The sequence below is a fragment of the Festucalex cinctus genome, chromosome 1 (genome assembly GCF_051991245.1).
Source record: "Festucalex cinctus isolate MCC-2025b chromosome 1, RoL_Fcin_1.0, whole genome shotgun sequence".
Taxonomy (NCBI): Eukaryota; Metazoa; Chordata; class Actinopteri; order Syngnathiformes; family Syngnathidae; genus Festucalex; species Festucalex cinctus.
This window is the reverse complement of record NC_135411.1, coordinates 35,081,679-35,103,308: the sequence shown is the minus strand read 5'-3', so window position 1 is coordinate 35,103,308 and position 21,630 is coordinate 35,081,679. Positions and strand designations below refer to the sequence as shown.

General features: G+C 40.4%; 1 protein-coding gene across 1 annotated transcript; it reads left to right on the top strand.

The window, feature by feature from the left end:
• Positions 1-784: 784 nt before the first annotated feature.
• On the top strand, positions 785-20,215 carry cacng4b (calcium channel, voltage-dependent, gamma subunit 4b). Its single transcript, XM_077532291.1, has 4 exons — positions 785-1,279; positions 16,650-16,733; positions 18,362-18,502; positions 19,184-20,215. The coding sequence occupies exons 1-4, from the start codon at positions 1,057-1,059 to the stop codon at positions 19,705-19,707; spliced, it is 972 nt and encodes a 323-aa protein (XP_077388417.1). The 5' UTR covers positions 785-1,056; the 3' UTR covers positions 19,708-20,215.
• Positions 20,216-21,630: the final 1,415 nt, after the last annotated feature.

Here is a 21,630-nt window from a genome sequence, read left to right as displayed (position 1 = left end):
GTCAATTTATCAAAGTGGGTATTAATTGGGCGGCACGGTGTTCGAGTGGTTAGCACGTCCGCTTCCCAGTTCTGAGGTCTCCGGTTCGAGTCCAGGCTCTGGCCTTCCTGGGTGGAGTTTGCATGTTCTCCCCGTGCCTGCGTGGGTCTTCTCCGGGTACTCCGGTCTCCTCCCACATTCCAAAGACATGCATGGCAGGTTGATTGGGTGCTCCGAATTGTCCCCAGGTGTGCTTGTGAGTGTGGATGGTTGTTCGTCTCTGTGTGCCCTGCGATTGGCTGGCAACCAGTCCAGGGTGTCCCCCGCCTACTGCCCGAAGCCAGCTGGGATGGGCTCCAGCACCCCCTGCAACACTTGTGAGGAATAAGCGGTCAAGAAAATGGATGGATGGATGGAAGGTATTAATTGACAGAAGTGATGGGAAAAAGAAGCTTCCCGAACCACTTGCAATATATATAATTTTTACGCCTCTAGATGGTGTTCTTGGATTAAAGATGCAGTGGAAATCAGTTTCCATTGCATCTTTGACTGCAATTGGAATCTAGAGGAGTAAAAAATAAATAAAAAAATCGTAAGTGTTTCATGAAGCTTCTTTCTCATCACTAATTGACAGTCAACATCTATTTTTACATACTTGTACATTTAGTCTGTATTTTTACCCTATCTTTACTGTAGTATGAGTACTTGTGCACCTGTGACTATAACTGATTGCCCCTCCCCACACCCCCCTCACCTCCAAGTAGCTCTCTTCCATTGGTTCCATTTCGATGAGGGTGGGATCCGTTTGGAAAAGATATTGACGCGCTCCACACTGGAGTCGTCGAGAGGGTTCTTTCTGACAATTGAGATGGGGCTGGTTTTTCGTATAGGACTTGACACAGGAATGCTTTAAGAGCGTTTCTGCGTCTCTGGCCACTATCGTGTTGCAAAAGAAGTGAGCGCACGCCTCAACAAGTAGGCGCATGGCCCCCGCGCATTGACGCACTCCGGTGCGCGCGCGCCTCGGTGCCCGGACTGTGCCGTATGCTGAGTTCTTTCTGTATAGCATGAGGAAGCATGGCTTGGTGTGAGCGCGGGGTTCAGACGCTCTTGGCTACAGTGGGGGCTTTCACCGCCTTCAGCCTCATGAGCATCGCCATCGGCACGGACTATTGGCTCTACTCGCGGGCGTACATCTGCAACGGAACCAACACCACCGCCGACGAGTCCCAGCCGCCGCCCAGGAGCAGGAAGGGGGACCTCACGCACTCGGGACTCTGGAGAATCTGCTGTATTGAGGGTGAGTCTGGAACATCGTCGCACTTGGTCTCCAATGTTCCAACTGGCGTTTTACGCATGCAAAATGGTTTCTTGGCGGTGAGGGGGGCGCCTGCTCAAGTGGCAAAAGTGATCGTCTCCCGACCTAAAGGTTCTGGGTTGGATCCTAAACCCTTGTGACAATGTTTAAGTGTCTTCGAGCAAGACGCTGAGACCCCAGTTGCTCCTATATCCAGTAGATACTGCTAAAGTGCAGGGAATACAGGGAAGCACCTTTTGTCACTTTATGTCAGGTGCTTTCAATTATATTACATTATTTTCCCTACAGGAGTTCAATGGATTGTCACTGGGGGGAACACCTCCTATAGACAGTTTTTGTACCAAATGATCACTTCACTTTTTTGTTAGCACCTTAACGGGCACCATTCACAGCTATGTGTCACTGTCCTATATTAGAGATGAAATGATTAATGCTGGCATGCACACCTCAGAATTCGGAGATTGTCGTGGGATCCTAATGAGCATTAGAGCTATTAAAGTTGAATGGGTGGACACTGAACACTTTCACAGCTGGGAAAAAAAACAAAACCAAAAAAAACTTTTACACAGGAGCCCAATAATGAACCCTGTGGTGCAGTGTTAATTTTGACAAGAAATTTTAATGTATTTGTAGTTCTAGTCTTTTGACTAAAATTAATTAAAGTTTAGTCCTAATTTAGTCAACTTATTGTATTTTAGTTTTAGTCCAATTTTAGTCGACGAAAGTACAGAGCAATTTTAGTTGATGAAATAAAGAGCGATTTTAGTCAACTAAATTATCAATTTAGTTGATGTTTTCAACTTTTATACAGAAAATTATGACACACCTATTATTATAAACTGTAGTTTAGCACGCAAGACACATTTAACACAACGGTGTCTTTAGTAAACTTACAATGAAACATGCTAAACTGACAATAATATGACGTCTTCAAACTTAGTTTTCACTTAAATAATAATAATTAAAAAAAAGTGCATAGTTGCTTTAGATTAATTTTCCAGCTGCACAATGAATGTAAACATGTTTGAACATCAAAGAAAGTGCAGTGAACAGTTTCTGAGTGGCAGCTAAGGCTCTATATGAACTTTTTTGATCACCAGCCAACGTGGCTGGTGAGGTGACTCTCTAAAGTTACCAGCAAAACGCAATTTCCACCAGCCAAAGTGGAACATTTCCAAGATTTTTTTTTTCTTTTTGAAGCCCCTAAACATAAAGTAACAACAGTATGTTTATGGCAGCATTGCTAGTTTAAATTGATGTAGGCCTAAATTAGAGATATGTATGTCAATACTGGTGGTGATTATAGTTGACACATTAAGATTTTTTACAGAGCATCTATGGGTGGGAAGGCTAAATCCAAAGGCCAATCCAAAATACAGGACCTTATTTAAGTATTATAGTCTGTTATGATGATAATAGCAACATGTGATGTATGTTTGTATTTTTGTACGTTTGTCATAACCCCAGTATGTACTGATCAATTCATTCATTCATTTTTATTTTATTTCAGTGTACAGGTGAACACAGGAGCAACAACTCATACTGTAGTTTCATAACATGAACAGAAAAAATAAGAGAAAAAAGTAAGAGAAAAGAGAGGAAAAATTATGATTTTGCCTGAAAGGGAGTCGGGAGAAGAAAATTATTTAATACCACCCCTGTCTCCAATGTGTAAAAAAGCATAATTATACAGTTACAATTTTCTGGTGAGGGCTCGTTTGTGTTGCAGCAGCGTCCCATTGATCAAAAACACAGATTCTCTTATAGTCGGTGGCCTAAAGTTAATCCAAGGGAAAAGTCTTAGATCAGACTCGGGTTTCGGGCATCTGACACTTTAGCCCCAACACAAAATCCTCGAAGGTGAAATGCTACTGTCGACTTGCGTGCTGTCCTTTCCTGATAATAACATGTGGTCTTTGATCCTGCCGAATCGCTCAAATCCATTTCTATTTTAGTGCCGTGTTGCTTCAATAATGATTAAGAAGTGCTGGATTCACTTTGATTTATCTTTCTTTTCTTTGACCTTTCCTCTGGTCTCCTGAACTTCTGAACTTCACGACTGAAGTATCCGGTTAAGGTGAAGGGTAATCGGATTTTTATTAGGTTTTAGGTGAATTAATGAGTACAAATTTACACATATTCACACACACGCACACACGCACGCACACAAACGCACACATACGTACAAAAAAAGAAAAGAAAAGAGAGAAAGCAATGATGATAAGATGTTGAATCGCTAAGACTGCCAAATGAACAATTCTGAGCTCTCTCTTAAAAAAATAAAAAATAAAAAATAAAAAAAAGGAAGGACATCCCAGTACAATACAGTGGCTTTTATTTTTCGCCCGCGGTACTGTTCAGACGCTGTGAATGACAGTACCGGAAGTTGATGCACACAACGATAACTTAACTTCCGGGTTAATTTTCTCACTGTGTTGTTTTTGTTTTCGTTTTAGTCAGTGACGAAATTGTCAGTCAATTTTAGTTATCGTCATCGTCTCATTGAATGACTGCTATTTTAGTTTTAGTTCCATTTTCATCTGAAAACATTTTTTGGTGACAAAAAATATGACAAAAAATTTTCGTTGATGAAATTATCACTGCTGTGCTGAATTCTACCTTGAATGAGAGAAAAGAGAAAAACAGTTCCGTCCACAGTGTCCGTATTTCACATCACCCTTCAAAAGCTCCTCATCAAAACTTGTCCGGTTCATGTAGTTCACAAGACTCACAACAATTAAGAATACTTTGTTCTGATTAGTTCTGCTTTTGTTTAATGTTGCATTTGGTTGATGCCTAGAGGGCAAACTAAAAAATGCCAGACTCTCGCTGCAATTCATCTGTTTTATACATTCACCCCACAAAAGCGCCCTAACCCTGCTTATATAGATGTTAAAGGTTTCTGGTTTCCTATTAAAAAAAAAAAAAAAAAAAAAAAAGACTCATAACGCACTAGAATAAGTCATCTAGTTGCATTGAAAAGTTTAGCATTGTTTTGTGCTGCCTTTGCCTATGATTAACTCAACTTAAAGAAAAGCTTTTAGAGAGGAAAGGCCAGATTGCACTTGAAAATTGACTTGCTTGATACACTCACCCCTTAAAAGCTCCACACCTCTATTTATGTAGTTGTTGTGCATTTCTTGTCAAAAGACTCACAACACAGTAGAATAGTTAGTCTTGTACTATTGAGAAGTTCAGCGTTGTTTTAGGCAGCTTTTGGTTGTAAGCATCCCAGATGCCCTAAAAAGAGAGACTTTTTGGGGCCAGATTGCTAGATTAACCTTGAACTTTTTCATATTTTCACAACTTCTTAAACACAGGTGACAAACTCAAGACCGTGGCGCCAGATCCGGCCCACGACTAGGAAATCGTGTTGTTTTCACTTTTAACAATGCTGATTGAGATATGGCAAAATTGTTTTGTTTCCAATCACCCCTTTAATAGAAAAAATAGTTGAACAAACGACGTGCTGGCTTCTGGTTTCAAAATGTTATCCATCAGTTTGTCCGGTATATATGCGATAATAAAAGGATATGGCCCTCCACAAAAATGAGTTTGACACCCCTGCCCTAAAAGGTCCTCATCAATGCATACAGTTGTCTTTTCAACAGTTTTGAAGCAGCATCAGTTGCGAATGGATGGCTTGTATAAAGTAAGGGAAAACAACAGACTATGCACGATGGATTGTGTGAATGAGGGACGTGGTGCTTTGAACCTTTAAATATGCTATACAGTAACAAAGGAAACAGAATGAAACACATTGTGTCCTGCTGTGCTTGTTAAAAAGCTGTGACATCGCCTTGTGCAAAAGTGGGTGCGCACAATAGCAGCCAAAGTATTCTCGCTAACGACAGAGAGAGAGAGAGAGAGAGAGAAAGAAAACGATAGTGGCGTGTCCATTCAGTCTTAGCAAAGTGCCCACTGATCGTCAACTTTCATTCACGTCTTGCGTGAGGCTGTTGCTTGGCAACATCCCTGGAATCGCTATGGAAACATGCCCGCCGATTTAAAAATAGATGACTTGGAGACATGTCATGTCCGAGCACAAAGTAAAAATAAATATTGAAAATGTGCCATGTTGTGGTTAAGCTACTTTTATAAGCATTATGTGTCTTTGTTGAGTTGTGAGAGAACGGAGGTGTGCTTATGTTGACGTCTCATTTTAAACGCAGACAGGAGCTCATTCATTGACCGGCCTTCGCTCCTTCACTCTTTCCGGCCGTCACTTGATTTGTCGCCTCCCATTGATGAGGTTGATGCAATGGATTTGTTCATATCATCAAATGTATGTGATGATATATGTTTAAAATAAGTGGCAAATAATCATGCGAGGTACAAGAGAAAAGCCACTCACTCCCCAGTCAATGGGTTGCACATCTGTTCTACTGTAATATTACATTTTAGCCCCAAGCTTGGGTCTTTTACTAGAGGTGTGGGATCTTTAAGGTTCTGCGCAGGATCTGTCGGCTGTTGTTCCTGCCATCCACCCAGCTTGGAGGTGACTGCCCCGATCACGATAGGCACCACTGTTGCCTTTGCTTCCCCACATTTTCTCAAATTCTTCCTTCAGTTCTTGCTATTTTCGGATTCTTTTTCACTGATGTTGCTATCAATGATGATTCCTACATCTGTCACATCTGAAGTTTGTCCACCACCACTATGTCAGTCTGGTTGGCAATCACCAGTTTGCCAGTCTGGATGTGGAAGCCCCACATGAACTTGCAGCTCTGAGTGTGTTTGCCATCTTAATTCTGGTACCTCTCATCCATATTTGGTACAGATGTTCTGGTACACTATTGCTGTTGGTTGTGCTGCTCTATTGCATGTAAACCCGGCCTTCCAGTGCCAGCTACACTTGGGGTCCTGTCTATCTCTACTGATCTTGTGTTTAGGGCCTATTATTGTGCTGCCATAAATGATTAGCGCCTCTGTGCTGCCTCAGTCCAGCTTTTTCCAGCCACTGGTATGTTTTCTCAATGTCAGCCACTTCTTAAATTTGTCAGTGGTACATTTCACTTCCATGTGACTTGTCTTTCCATGACAGTCTATCTGGCTCCTTCTCCTTACAGGGCTTCTGTTGCCTGAGGCATTCACTAAGCAGTTTGTCCCCGGGGGCCATCATCTTGATGTATTCTTTTTTCCCTCCTGGATAGTGTCTCCTAATACATCCTCCTTGGGATATACGGTAAATGATCTTTACTGCTGGCCAAAGTGTACACACCAGAAGGAGCAGCACAATGTCCATTAATTGAGGAAAAAAACATGGCAAAAAAAAAAAAATCACATATTTTTTTTAGATTTGATTTTAAGTATGCCATCACTGTATTCTTTTTCATTTGTTTTTATTCTATTGATGGCACATTTTTTTCAGCGTCTTCCGCTCCCTAAACTCCCTTGACAAATGACCAAACATGACACAATTAGATGCCACGCATGTTTCTGCTTTAAGTGACAGGAAGTAAATGAACAAAAGTTGATGAATAGCTGCAGCACTAGAGATTGAATTGTGATGACTTTCGTGACGAGAAAGGTTTATTTATTTATTCATTATTACGTCTGCAAACAAACGCTGGCTAATTAGCACATCACTCTCTTTTTCATTCAGTGCTTCTGCCTTAAAGCTAGTGGACGGTGGCTCCGTTGTCATGGTGACTTATAAGTATAGAGGAGAAGACAAGGAAGGAGGACCAACCCCCGTCTTCACACACACACACACACACACACATGCTTGTCAGACACGCCTGCGGTCAATATGAGCAACACGCAAGTTATTGACAGTGATGCCTCATGTGTGTTTTACCGCTTCTGGGGAGGAAATCACTGCTTTTAATATACTGTTTGTGTCAAATTTGACCCGTTTTGACATTTGACAGCACAAAAAAAAGACAGCAAAAATATATATATGAATGTCATACTTTTAACCTGAAGTTTGATGTTGTCGTCACTTTTGTCCAGTTTATGTAAAAGTGTATGTATGCTGAGGCTCCACTAAAAAGGCTCGAGTTTTACCACTGGGTGTTAAAGGTGTATTCGAGGATCTTTTGTCACTGCACCTTCTGGGTGGATCATCTTAACGATTAGTTCTCAAACCCATCAATCAATCTGATGTTTGGTTTGTTCTTTTCGAGAAGATCCTTGAATATAGCTTTAAATCAAGAAAAATTAAATCTGCATGTCGTTCTGTTTATTGCTCAAACACAGCATGTGCTACCTTTAACATAAACATCCTCTGTCAGCTAAAGGATCATCTGCGGTCAAAATTAATAATGTGATTAATCTGCGTTAATAATGCATGATTAATGCAATTTTTTGTGTGATTAATTAATTAATGCTTTTTAAAAAAAATGCAAATTTACTTTGTTACTGGCCGTTATTACATTACAGGCTGTTATGTTATTGGCTTCTACACGCTAGGGCTGAACGATATTGGAAAAACATGCGATATAGTTGCTGAATATAGCGATATCAATATTATTGTGATATTTAACATGTACCTACAGAAATGACATTTTTATTATCTAGTTAAATGATTACATTTTTTCATGCAGCAAAATAAGCAAACGCAATATATTCTTAGTCAATTAATTGTAATTACCGCTTGATAATGTTCAACGATTGGATGGCGATGCACATTTTAGTTAGCGACTGACTGGTCAAATTCAGATAAAACCATAAAATTCCACATGAAACTTATTGCATGTCTTTGCGATATACATATTGCATGGACCAATATTGCGATATCAATATTTCGATATATTGTGCAGCCCTACTACACGCCACCCCTTACAGGATTCTGACATGTATCACCACCATCTTTCTGTTATGGATACCCAGAGAACAACTTTGTAAACGTAGTTAGCCTGTGGTGCCGCTCAGGTTGGACCCAATGTGTCGGCCGGCGCTTACCTTCCATAATATCTTTGGCCTTACGTGGCCGTGAGTCGGGCCCCCGCCGCCCGCTTTGCTCTCGCTAACTTTTGATAACTTCTCCTGCTACCCACTGTTGTTAGCCGCTCCAGCTAGTTCTTGCTAGCCGGGCTGCTCGCTTGCTACCTCACTTGCCGTCTTCACCGGGCTGCTGCGCTGGCTCGCTCACTAAGTGTACAAAGTGTGGTCACTCTGAAGTACTGTAGTGCAAGTGCTTCAATCAAAATGTTGAAACTGCATGTTTTATGTTGGTCGTGATGGTAGTACTACTAGTAAAGCAAATTATTTTCCTAGGTGGTAGTTGATGTCAATTCAATTGTAAAAGTTTTGGGGGAAAACTGCTAAAGACAATTCTCACCAGGGTATTTTTGGAACATACGGTATGCATGATAAATGAACAGCGTGTAAGGGTTAAGGCGGACGTGATACACTGTCACTGACTCATCCCCGCTCTTGCTCAACCTGTAGTGTGTGTGTCTCAGGATCCCTAAATGCCCTGTTCAACAAGCATCACCTCTTCACCTGCAGGCCTGCTGTGACATTTAGCCAGCAGTGGCGCCAATGCTTAGCTCGCTTTGCTTTATGAAGTGCTGTGCGTTACTTAACAGCTTTTCACTCCTTATTAATCCACACTGGGGCCAAATAGGTCCCCGCTTCCTTTCAGCGTGCACCGCCGTCAGGTCGAGGCTCCCGCATGCGACCACAGTAAATAAAGATGACTCGGAGACGGCAGAATAATGGAATGAATCAAGCAATTAGCAGTTTACGATAAACATCCCACGCGGTGTCGCTTTGTGAAGAAGCGGATGTGTTTGTAATGAGAAGGCGGTATAAGTGCACATTTGCAGGGTTTGTGGGTGTGTAGGTAGCACCGGCCACACAATTGTGTCATTTGAGCATAACTAAGAAGTCACGTGTGGGCGCTAATTAGTCAGTAGACTCCTCAGAGTCACCCTGTCTTCTTTTATTGTTTAATTAGGGTACAGTATTTGCATATGGTGAGTATAGACTCTTCTAGCTGCTGAGCTCCCGCTCCACCGGAGGACAAGCCCCCCATAACAAATGAATGTAGAGAGCTTGATTTTCGGCAAGCGTTTTCATTAAAAGGTGGGAAATATGTCAAGTGTCACAAAAAACCATCCCAAGTAGGACACTACATTAGCATTTTTTTCTTTTTCTTTCTCTCAATTTTTACTTGCTATTTGTTTATGTTTATATGTTATGTTTACATGTTCAATAAACTTCAAACTACATTACTGCAACTCATTGAAACCAGCCATTTGGACCGACTAGCTACAAAAAATTGAGTTGGTCGGAAGGCAAAGTGGAAGTAGAAGCTTAAGGTATGTTGTTTTTGGTCGAAACAGTATGTCGATCACTACTTTCATGGTGTAAATTATCATTCATTAATTCGTTTGTGTCCGCTAGCTGCTAACAAACAGACCGCACATTTACAGCACATTCCTCAGCAGAGATCAAGCCTGAGTTAGTGTTGTGATAATCGTGTTAAATCGTTAACTTTTTGTTAAAAATTACTTCAATACTTATGCAAAAAAAAAAGTATGAATTATGGTTTCACTTAAGATAATATGGCACATTCACATCTGCCTGGAATGTACAATCAGAGGTTAATGTTATGACCCACTGTATATGAAAAAGAGAAAAACTACCCAGTGTTGTCACTAACGCGTTACTAAATAACGCATTATTTTAATCTGATTACTTTCTTTCAATAAGGAGCAATCTAACACGTTTTTTTAACTCGTACATTTTTACAAACCAGTAATCTGATTAAAGTTACTTTCCTAAGTTGCTATACATTACTATTTTTTATTACCTCGTAATGTATGTCGAATGCAGAATTTTGTTGTCCATTTTGAAGATAATTTCGAGGAGAAAATGAATGTTTCTCTTGCATGTGGGAGTGACATCACATCGCATGTCACGTTTTCTCAGTGGAAGACGCAAAGCCGGGTCGTGTGTATCGACACGTGTGAGCAGCGAGTGCAAGGAGTCTGGCCAAAACAATAGACACTACCTACCTCTCATACACTATGGAAGAAGCAGGAGGACCCCAGAGCAGTGAATCTCTTGAACAGTGACCCCAAGTTGCCCAAATTGCGACAGAATGACTGACATGTAGCACTTTAGTGTGAAGCACAGAGCACTTTCTTTTGTTTTAATTGTTAGTTAGCTGGAATGGTTGTTAGCTATAGTATTTATTATGTATGTTTTTTTTACGTTTATTGGTTTAATGCCTGTTTTTTTTTAACTTGCTTGTATGCCATTGAATTGCCCCTCGGGGACAAATAAAGTGTTTTGAATTGAATTAAATTTGAATTTAATTCACCTCCACGAATGGGTGCATTTGCTCATTGGAATTACAGCCATTACTTTGCATTTTTGTCCAGTAAAGATTACAAAAAGCATTGCAAACTTTGTGCTGGCTAAAAACTCCACATCCAACTTGAGGAAACACTTATCACAGCACAGCGCGATACAACTCGAAGGAAAGGCGACAGGTCAGGAGACACAGTTCCTTCAGTCCAGCTGCATGGAAAAAAAACTCAAAAACTTGCTGGAAATACACGTAGCGTACACGGATGTTTGTGCCAATACGTTTCGATCGGGTTTTCAAATAAGGAGATAGTAACTTTGAAGCATTGGTACAAGTAGCTAAATTGATGTGTTGAATGTGCTGTTCTCAATCATTCATTTGCATTTACCTAAAGTCTGCTAGCTTCTGATTGGTTAGTGTTAGTCAGCTGATAGGGGGTCAAGAAGTGTTGTCCCTGTAGCTGTCGTGTGTGACGAGTAAAGTTTAAGAAGAAATGCATCTCCATCCTGCCTTTACATTCAAGAGTGTTCCGTTAACCACCCTGACACTATATAGCTAGTGGGGGACAAAAGCTACGCTACAAGTATTTCTTTCAAGTTTTTTTTTCTCACAATCTTCTAGTCTATTTCTCATGAATTTGTGAGTTTTTTTTTTTTTCTCGGAATATTACACCCCCTCTAAAAAAAATAATTATATGTGGCCCTAATATGCCGTTGTATAGAAGAGACGTCACAACTCCTCAGCAGTAATATTAGTTGATGATGCTGATGATGGTAATAATAATAATATAATAATAATAATAATAATAATAATAATAATAATAATAATAATAATAATAATAATAATAACAGTAATGTTCCTCTTCCGAGAGGATAAAGAATATATGCCTGTACGTATGGATACATTAGCTGTCTACTTGTGTTGCTCTGCTGTTTGTGTTCCAATATCAGTTCCCTAAAGGCTTAGATTGGCATGGCAACACAGAAGCAGAAATCTAATTGGACAAAAATATTAATCACTTACCTCTTTTCCAAATTATGTTTTCTTCATCCTGACATGCAAAATGTAGCTTTATCGACACTCGATTATGTATTTCTATTGTTTCCCTGCCTTTGTAGTAATAAATGACAGTATTGTGATGTGCACAGTACGTCTGAATTTGATTCACGGCCCCGGCGACACCGCTTAATCTGTTTACAGCTTTATAAAACCTCCTCATTCCACAAGCTATAAAAGCCAGTCGCGGCCTCCCTAGCCAGTCTTCACGCTAGCCTTACAGCAGCTTGTTTCCTGCTCCCGTTTGGTTTAAACGTGTTAGATGAAGCCCGAGGCGTCGGTGGAGCAATATCACCCAGCGGAGGCTAAAGCTGCCAGGCTTTCTTCACACTCACTCGATTTGCAAAAGTGAGTGTGAAGGCTGTTGACAGACATTTTACTGTCTGTCCCATACTCACCATACATACAGTACATACTTTACTTACTACAACAAATAAGAAAACATAAGCAATATTACCAAATATAACACTTCCTAGGACACGATAGCCAATCAACTCGGAAATGGGAACACCAGCAAAATAACAAATGCCCGTCGAGAATGCTTTTGAACAAATTTACCGTGTCACTTAAGATAAACACACACACAAATTGCTTTTCTGTGGTCGAAGCCAAACCCGCTGTGATCGATTAGTCATGCCTCACTGCGCTCTGCAAGCATGACCAATGGACTCACGCCAAATTCAACTGTGGTTCACTGGTGACATTTTTGTATGTTTTGATTTGTTTGGATTCCTGTTGCAAATTCATGGTTTGGTATTCACTGATTGTTTAGGAGAACCTATTCTCTGTTATTCATATATGTTCCGCCACTTTTTCATGTGTTTTGATCCGGTCGCCTGTTTATTCACTTTTCTATTTTGTTAAAGGGATTTTTTTGTAGTAGTAGTAGTAGTAGTAGATACAGATAAATAAATGTTGGTGTGTGGAAAGTAATTAATGCAGTCTAATTAAAAAAAATAAGTAATTATTTTTAAGTCTAATTATGTTACAAGTCTAATTATGTTACAGTAATATTTGTACAATTAGTGCAAATAATAATAATTTAACTAACTGACAGTGATCCACATTGGAAATTATTTATAATACACCTAGTATGTTCTGTGTATGAAAATGTAGATGTACATAATATGTATGTGTACGAGGTCTTTTACATATTGGAACATGACTGAGAAATTATAGACCTTAAAATATTAAAATGGAAATGCCAAATAGTTACATTCTGAAGTCATACTTGAACACCTTGCCATATTTTCGTGGACAGGTGCCTGTGCAGTTGGCGTAAAAACAGGTGCATCTTCATTTTAGTGCTGAGGCAAATCTAGTCTGCCGTGTTTGGAACTGTATTGCACGTCAATGGCCATTAAGCTGGATGTGGCTTCAATTTTTGACAAAAAAAAGTAGACTAGATTTCAGACTTGCAAAAAGCAGGTCTAACTTGTGGCACGTGGTGTAACGAGATTTTGGTGCATGTCATTGTATTTCATTCATAAATATGAGAGCTGTGTGGGACAATCACTATGAATCTTTATAGAAGTATCATTTTTAAAATATTTTCAGAGCATCCCCCTGACCGCATGCCACAACTGCAGTATGCGGGGGGTGTCATACCCGGATGCACACACGATCGGGGGTGCAAGGTGGTCTCCAATTGCCCACATAACATGAATGGTCATCTACATCAATCGCAAGGGGAGAGCTTGCAGTTTATCTATAAACACACTTTGCATTCATCAATCTCATGAACGGACTCCAGCGAGTCAATTTCTGCTTCTGCAACGTTCGCTTCCACCGCCCTGATTTGAGTGAGAATGAGGGTACGCAGCGTTTTGATTGGCCTGGAGTCGGCTGCATTCCATGTCAAAATAGAGCACAACGAAGCAAAATGGCCAATTCTAGAAAAAGAAAACCCAGTGAGATTGCACTTTGCGCTAGACTTGCGCTAGGCACGAACACAGGACCCCATATGTTCATTTGTACCCCACTGATGCTGTGGGCGCATCGATCAACATAATGAGAATGTTCCTGTCAGCAGCATCCTGCTGCTAACGGCAACACAGCTGCTTACAACATGTCCGGCGTGTGCCGTGTATTTAGGTGTGTCCGTATGGGTTTGTGTCCCTTACAGTGGACGGATGTATCATGTCCACGTGTAGTGTTTGCCGGCTAACAAACAATAAACAAAATAAGATGTCTGTCAGAGGCATCCTACAGGCACTGAACGAGCTGTAAATGAGCTTTTTAAAAGATTAATGGGGCGTTGCCATGGAAATAGAGGCAGAGATGCGCAGTCGGGAAGCTTTGCAACTCCGCTTAAGACCTTGTTACATCTCCATTATTATGTTTTCATTTGTCAGTTTAACACATGGCTTTAATTGCAACACACTGTAATACAATCTGTCGGCCCTTTTCCCCTTGTTTACCAGCCCTGCTCCTAACACAGATCATTTGGCATCCTTAGAGCTCATTCATTACTACTCCAGAGGAAAACAATAAAAAAAATTTTTTTAAAATGCCCACTTGTTGCTCGACAGGGTTCATAGGGGTCATTGACAACTGCCCCAGTGGCCAAAGGAATCAGTCAACTTGGGCCAATCACATCCGCCCCAGAGACTAATACACAATGTCCACTAGCTGCTAGGAAGAGTTTATGGGCTCAGTCATAGCTCCCCCAGAGGCCAATGGAAAAAAAAAAGGCCAAACTACCCTCGAAGGCCAATGACAAATATGTTGCTAGGCAGAGTTCATAGGGATTTATCATAATTGCCACAGCAGCATGTCTCTGTGTTGCTTGGCAGAATCCACGTGATTAGCCTCAATCGCAACTACCCCAGGGGTGGATAAAAAACAGTCACTTTTGTTTGATAGAGGAGTCCACTAATTGAGATAATACTGTAAAAAAAAAATAGTAATAATAATGAAAAAAAAAATAAAAAAAAAAATATATATATATATATATATATATATATATATATATATATATAATGTTAGGGTCTCTCTAGATGTTCCAAACTCTTTCGTGCAAGTGTCTTTTTAGATGGAGCTTAATTTACTCTAGCAGATACTCTGTTAGCATTACTGACAAGTGACTAACATAAGTAGTTGGACACTTTTTCCCTTTTATCTGCCAGAGGGGAGCCATGTATCTATTTTATTTTATTTTTTAATTTCTTCCAGCAGGTACAATTTGTCACATCACATCTTAAAATAGAGCAGCCCTGTTTTCACATCTGTGGCTAGACACAGAAACATGTGCTCCATTTCTGATATGACACTAATTAATTTGGATGTCCCCCATTAAGCAACAGACCTATTTAATAGCCCCTGAAAGATTTTAATGGTGACAGTTGCTAAGCATCTCACCTTGTCTTGTACTATGTACTTTGTGTTTGCAATAAATGTCCAAACAAATCTTTTCTAAATGAGATTTTCATCATCTCTTATATGCATCCAAGGGGGAGAAAAAGTAATGAGTTCAGACATAAGCAGAACAAATTAAAGCTGGTTCCGATTCATGTGACTGACTTGATTTATATTGATGTTATACGTGCAACGTGGATCACATTTACACAAAATTCTGGCCCATATTTATGTCAATTTTAAACAAAATAATTTTAATTTAATATGTGATGGGTGTGTAGAGTCTAACTAATATGTAATGTAATCCAACACATCAATAGTTAAAAAAAATAAACAAAAACTCTTAAGCAGTGAATGCAGAAAGTGAATGTGCCACTATTAAAATAAAGAGTTTTCTGTTGTAAAAACATGAGGTCGCTGCAAAACATAAAAAAAACAACAACATATATATAAAAGAAACGTGGCCAATAACTACTACTAAACAATTGGGGGTCCCAGGATTGAACCTTGGGGAACCCTAATGGTCATATTCTGTGTGTTAGACACAGATCATGACAGTTTCATGGAAAAATCATGACAATAAAGTATTTGTCTTTTGAGGTTTTGGTGTCCAAACGTTCCTACAGAATACTAAAACTGCACACGAATAAATGCTAACATGACCTTCTTGGTCAAAGTAGCAATTGAAGTGCTCTATGCAAATTAGATGCTAACACACCTTTAATCAAGTGTTGCTGGTATTTACAGCTACACGGGAGCTTGTAACATGATTCCAGCACCTCCATTAACCTTACCAACCCTCTCCCTTTCCTCTAGAAAGTGTTTTTCTTCTTCTTCTTCTTCTTCTTTTTTTTTAAACTCTCCTGCTTGACTATAGCTACAAACTGGCACTTCCATTCACCCCCACTCAACGTCCACTCCATTCTCCAATTGTGACTCACCTATAATGTTAAAAGCTTCTGACGTTAGCTTTTGTGTTCATGTTTCTTCAGCCACAATGCACCACGTTGAAACCAAAAAAAAGCATTGGTATTTGCCAGTGAGGCTGTGATCTTTAGATCGAGGTTTTTATGTGGCATTGACTACATTGTCAGCTGGACGCATTTTTTAAAGTACCCAATTAAAGACCATGTATATTTGACTTTGTTTTAAAACTTATAATAGACATGGTCAACCAAATTTAATGCTGCTAAGATCAGCTCTGGGAGCTAAATTTTGAAAATATTCAAAGAAAGCTTCAAATGGACAAAAATTGCCCTAAAATCGACCAAAATGGAAGACTTCCTGTCTATTTTTGGGGATATTTATTGAAATTTGTTTGTGGATCTAATCATGATAGACATACTATATTTTATATTGCTAATTCAAACTAGCTTTGGGAGCTGAATCTTGAAAATATTCAAAGAAAAGAAATTACCAAAATTATTCTAAAATGGATGCTTCAAACCAAAATGGCCGATTTCCTGTGTCTTTTCAAGCAGGGATTTTTGAGACTTTTTTTTGCGGGTACAGTCATGATAGACATGTTCACCAGATTTTATATTGCTACGTTAATCCAGCTTTAGGAGCTGAGTTTTTAATGACAATCAGGTGTTGTTATATTATGTTACATCATATCACCTCAATAAACCCTGAAAGTCTTTTCTGTGTGTCTGTTTTATATTTGTCATGCAGGCATCAATCAAGGCAGTTGTTACAGAATCAACCATTTCCCCGACGACAACGACTACGACACGGACAGCTCCGAATACCTGTTGCGTAAGTGCACACAGCACACACATAGGCCACTCTTATATCTATCATCTTCATTATCATCATGGCTCATTCCAGAATCGACGGAACATTTAGGCAGTTATTTATTTATTTATTTTTAAAAGACCATTTATTTGATTTTTTTTTTTCCCATTGTTTGCTGGAAAAACAGGTGTTAACTCATGTAATGTCATCTCAAAATGTTGGCCAGCACAACCATTAATGATACACTTTTTAAAGAGATATTTTATTTGGTGTGTCATACATTTTGTCGTGTTTGATGTAACTGTTTCACAGGTACCCAAGCACCTGAAAAATATATTTCAAAAATATTACTTACTGAATACATTTGTTTCATAGTTACATTGTATTTTAATCAAGGTGAGCGAGCTAGCTCGTTAGCGATCTATCCATATAGCTTGCTATCTATCATGCCATTCAATTTTATGCTGCATTCAAGGAAAGTGGAAAGTCGGCTGTTTCCGAGTTCAAACCAGGAAGTGTGTACGGGAACGCCCCCCTGAACTCGGAAATCCCACTTGCACAGTCGGACGGAAAAAAAGTCCCCCGACTTCATCGAATGACTTCAATGTTTCGTTACTCTACAATGGTGTCCCCGATGGAAACACCGATCGTAAATGGTAAAACACAATCTACTCGAGTATAAAAGTAGATAGCTTTTTTTATTCATAAATATTCGACATACTGTAACTTAACGTAACACAACGTACGTGACCGTATCCTGCTATCGTCCTGCATGAAATTATACGGTGAACTACTGAACGGTATGGAAAGCTTATAAAATAAGATAAATACATAAATGAAGCAAATTTGCGAGGAGGCAAGTTTGCTGGAGGTCAAAATCTGTTTTGAGGACCAAAACAATAAAACATTTATCATTATCCACTATTTTGGTTGTTTACTTTAGCCTCAAACACTTTCAGGTTGGAACTGGGAAAAGCCTACTCGGAAATCCAATGAACTACAATCAGTAATGTGGAAGTTTACAAAAATAACTAACTAAAAATAAATGCACCACTTACACTAGAAGCAAGATGTTTATTTCTTAATTACACTGGCAGATGCTGGTGCAGAGCTTGCATCGTTTTCCCTATCAAGTGAAAATTATTCAGTAAGATCTTAAAATGAAATGGGCCCTGCAGATGAAAACAGCTAATGTGTTGGGGAAGTAGACTATTCCAAATATTTGAAATGCACCATTATGAACCTACAACGCCTCCCAAAATAATACATACACTGGCAGCCTCGATCACCAAATCATGTGGCTGAGCTAACCCAGGGTAAAAATGTGGCTTGCTAATCGATGTGAAGACTGAATGGATTCATCCATTCTCACAAACGTGCAAAATAGATGATGTCGTGATTCATTTCATGGCCTCCATTTGATCCTTCCCCGCACGTGAGGACTCTCAAGTGCTTGAAGATAATACTAACGATATCATGTGCACTTCAGAGCTGGCTTAGTCAACAGCAAATATTTTTTAACCAAATGACTCAAATGTAAGATGAAAAAAATATTCTTGGTGAAAAAATCACACAAATTAATGGTGTTTTATTTGACTTGAAACATATGAGGCTGTGTGGGTTGAGTGAGTATTTGCTCTGCATGCCAGGTATTGTGCGAGCCTCCAGCGTGTTCCCCATCCTCAGCACAGTACTGCTCATGCTGGGCGGCTTGTGTGTGGGAGCGGGCCGAGTCTACAGCAAGACCAACAACATCCTCCTCAGCGCAGGGATTCTCTTTGTGGCTGCAGGTGAGGCGTCACACGGCAGGAGGTAACCGGCATTTATGAGTGGGGTTAGAATGAAGAATGGTCTCACACTGTATTGCAGTGCTGGCAAAAGCGTTGTGCTTTTTTTTTTTTCAAGTAAATTAACCCATTCAGACTCAAAAAATGTGTAGATACGTTTTTTTTGTTTTTTTTTGTTTTTTTTTAATACTTTGCCCTTCACTCCCAAAAACGTATTTAGACTTTTTTTTTTTTTTTTTTTTTTTTTTTTTATGCAAGCACAAACGGAAGGCTTTAATGAAGCTTCTGACATGAAGAGGTGGCTTTAAGCAATGGTAGTTATTACCAAAAACAACCAGAAGATGGCAGCAGAGTATAAGAGACCAGGGCCATGTTGCAACAAGCTCTTTTCCCCCTTGTTTTCAACAGTGAATGTGAATAATGATGTTGTTAAACACCATGAGACTGAGTCTGAGTTTATGTTGATGACACAAATGCTGAATAGAGAAAAAAGGAAAGAGAGAAAGTCTCCATGCAAAGGGCACTTTTCTCAACCAGAGCAAAGGGGCTGTTGCTCAAGCACCAATAGGGGTCTATCTTTGCATGTGCTTGTCCTGAAATCTTTCTGAGTAGTGCAGAAGTACTCGTTTCCCACCCCACATTTGATACCTGCCCCTTCTCTCGTCTTTCTGCCTCGTCTACCAGGTCTGAGCAACATCATCGGCATCATCGTTTACATCTCGAGCAACGCGGGAGACCCCAACGACAAGCGGGACGACGACAAGAAGTACACGTACTCCTACGGCTGGTCCTTCTACTTCGGCGCCCTGTCTTTCATCGTGGCCGAAACGGTGGCCGTCCTGGCCGTCAACATCTACATCGAGAAGAACAAGGAAGTGCGCTGGAGGGCGCGGCGCGAATTCATACGCTCCCTCTCGTCATCGTCGCCGTACTCCCGCATCCCCAGCTTCCGCTACCGCCGGCGGACGTCTCAGGCCAGCTCCCACTCCACCGAGGCGTCGCGGGAGAACTCGCCCCTGAAGGGGGGCGGTGGGGCGTCTCCCGGCGGGCCCCTGGACGAGCTGTCCATGTACGCCCTGGCGCGGGACAGCGTGACGGACAACGCGTACAGCCCCGAACACGAGGCGGCCGGCGACTTCCTGCAGGTGCATAACTGCTTCCCCAATGATTTAAAGGACGGCGTGAGTCGCAGGACCACGCCCGTGTGAGACGCCCGACGGCGGGGATGGCGGGGAAATGAGGACAACCCAGCGGGTCGACCCGCTGGAGCCCGGGAGCTTGCAAGCTCGCCAAAGGATTTCCACAGCGAGATGACACGGATGCTCAGCTGGACACCACAGGTGGAAAAAGGACTCATCATCTGTACTTAGTGAAGATTTGTGTAAAAAAAAAAAAATAGAAGTACTGATTCAACTCCTGTACTTAAGTAAAAAGTCAAAAAGTACAGACTGAAATGTACTCAAGTGCAAACGTAAAAGTGAATGTTTACCGTCTCGTTTGATCACTTGGCACAATGAAAAAACATTTTTCCTCTACTAGTGCCACTTTTTGCCTACTAGCACGCAATTGAACCTTACTAGTAGACTACTGTTCTGTGTTAGGCTACTACACCCAACTACTTGTAGTAGGAATGCATTATACACTAGTTGACTCCTTATCAAGGATATCAAATAAATGCTGGAACGGCTTTCTAGCCATGACATCCAGCTTATGGTCTGTGTGCTAGTACTCTATAGTAAAATTCCGTGCACTAGTACAACTAGGCTGCACTCGTAGAACAACACTTTGTTACAGACAATGGCTTTTTTTTCCACTACTAGTGCCATTTTTGGCCTACTAGTACACAAATGATGCAAACTATTACCCTCCTTTAAGTTCTGCTTAATCTCCATGTACTAGTATGCTCTTTGTCCTCATAAGCAAGATAACTGGAAGAATGGCTCAGGAACACTAGGAGAGTGGCTGTGACTAGTTACACTTTTGTTCTAGCAACTCTTGTTGCACTTGTAACATTACTACACTCAACTAATAGTAATTTATTACTAATTTATCACACACTTCATTCCTTCATATCCTGCTTAAAGTCCATCTACTGGTATGATTTTTCCTCACTTGTAAGACCGTTCAATGTACTAGTACAATAACTTGGGTGCACTACAAGTAAGTGTGCCTTACTAGTAAACTACTGTGCTGTACTAGTAACACTACTAGGCACATTTAGTGGGTATGTGTCACATACTAGTAGCCTCCTGCACCCTTTTAGTTGCAACAAAATGCCCACTAGTAGTTTTGTCTTACTAGTAACTAGTGTTGCCAACTGTCCCATATTAAACGGGACTCCCCGTATTTTGGGCTAAATTGTTGTGTCCCGTACGGGACCTCAAAAGTCTCGTAAAATAATTCTCAATTCTGACACGAAATGCAGCAAACGGCATCTTTGCCATTTTTGGACCACGGCTGCTCTCGTAGGTTGACAAATGACAAGAAAGTTGCTCGTAGCCAATAAAAGGAGTCGCTGGGTGTGACGTTATGTGGAGATCTTGCAATGTAAGAGAGGTAACTAGAGAGAGAGAGAGGCACTTCCTGGTTTCGTCACAGCTTCATGTCGCCTACACTCTAAACGCCGATCTTAATACGTCGGCTGCGAATGTATCAGCGGGAGCAATACAAGATGTATTCTCGTACTATTTATGAACAAATACTGAGAGAATTTAGCTTGCTGGCAAGTTTCGCAATCAGCGCTTAACACAGCAAACTGCACTCTACAGGTCCTAGATCAGCTAATGTCACGAAGCATGGCACCTGTCAGCCAATCACAGGCATCGTCACGTGCATTTGTTGTAGTTGTTTATACTGCACGAGTGGCTCGATAATAATAATAATAATAATAATAATAATAATAATAATAATAATAAGAAGAAGAAGAAGAAGAAGAAGAAGAAGAAGAAGAAGAAGAAGAAGAAGAAGAAGAAGAAGAAGAATGTGTAGTGTTGTCCGGTCGGTTAGGAAGAGAGAATGGATAAACCTGTAAGAAAGAAAAGACTGTGCTGTTACAAGTATCCATGGAAAAAGTACATTTGGTGAGTCACGCTCCTCTTTTGCATTTTACTTTTTTTGCACCTGTTTTTTTT

Excerpts from the sequence above, each read along its gene's own strand:
- cacng4b (XM_077532291.1), top strand. The coding sequence starts at position 1,057 with ATGGCTTGGTGTGAGCGCGGGGTTCAGACGCTCTTGGCTACAGTGGGG. Across the intron at positions 1,280-16,649 it reads GAGAATCTGCTGTATTGAGG|GCATCAATCAAGGCAGTTGT; the intron begins GTGAGTCTGGAA and ends TTTGTCATGCAG. Across the intron at positions 18,503-19,183 it reads GATTCTCTTTGTGGCTGCAG|GTCTGAGCAACATCATCGGC; the intron begins GTGAGGCGTCAC and ends CTCGTCTACCAG.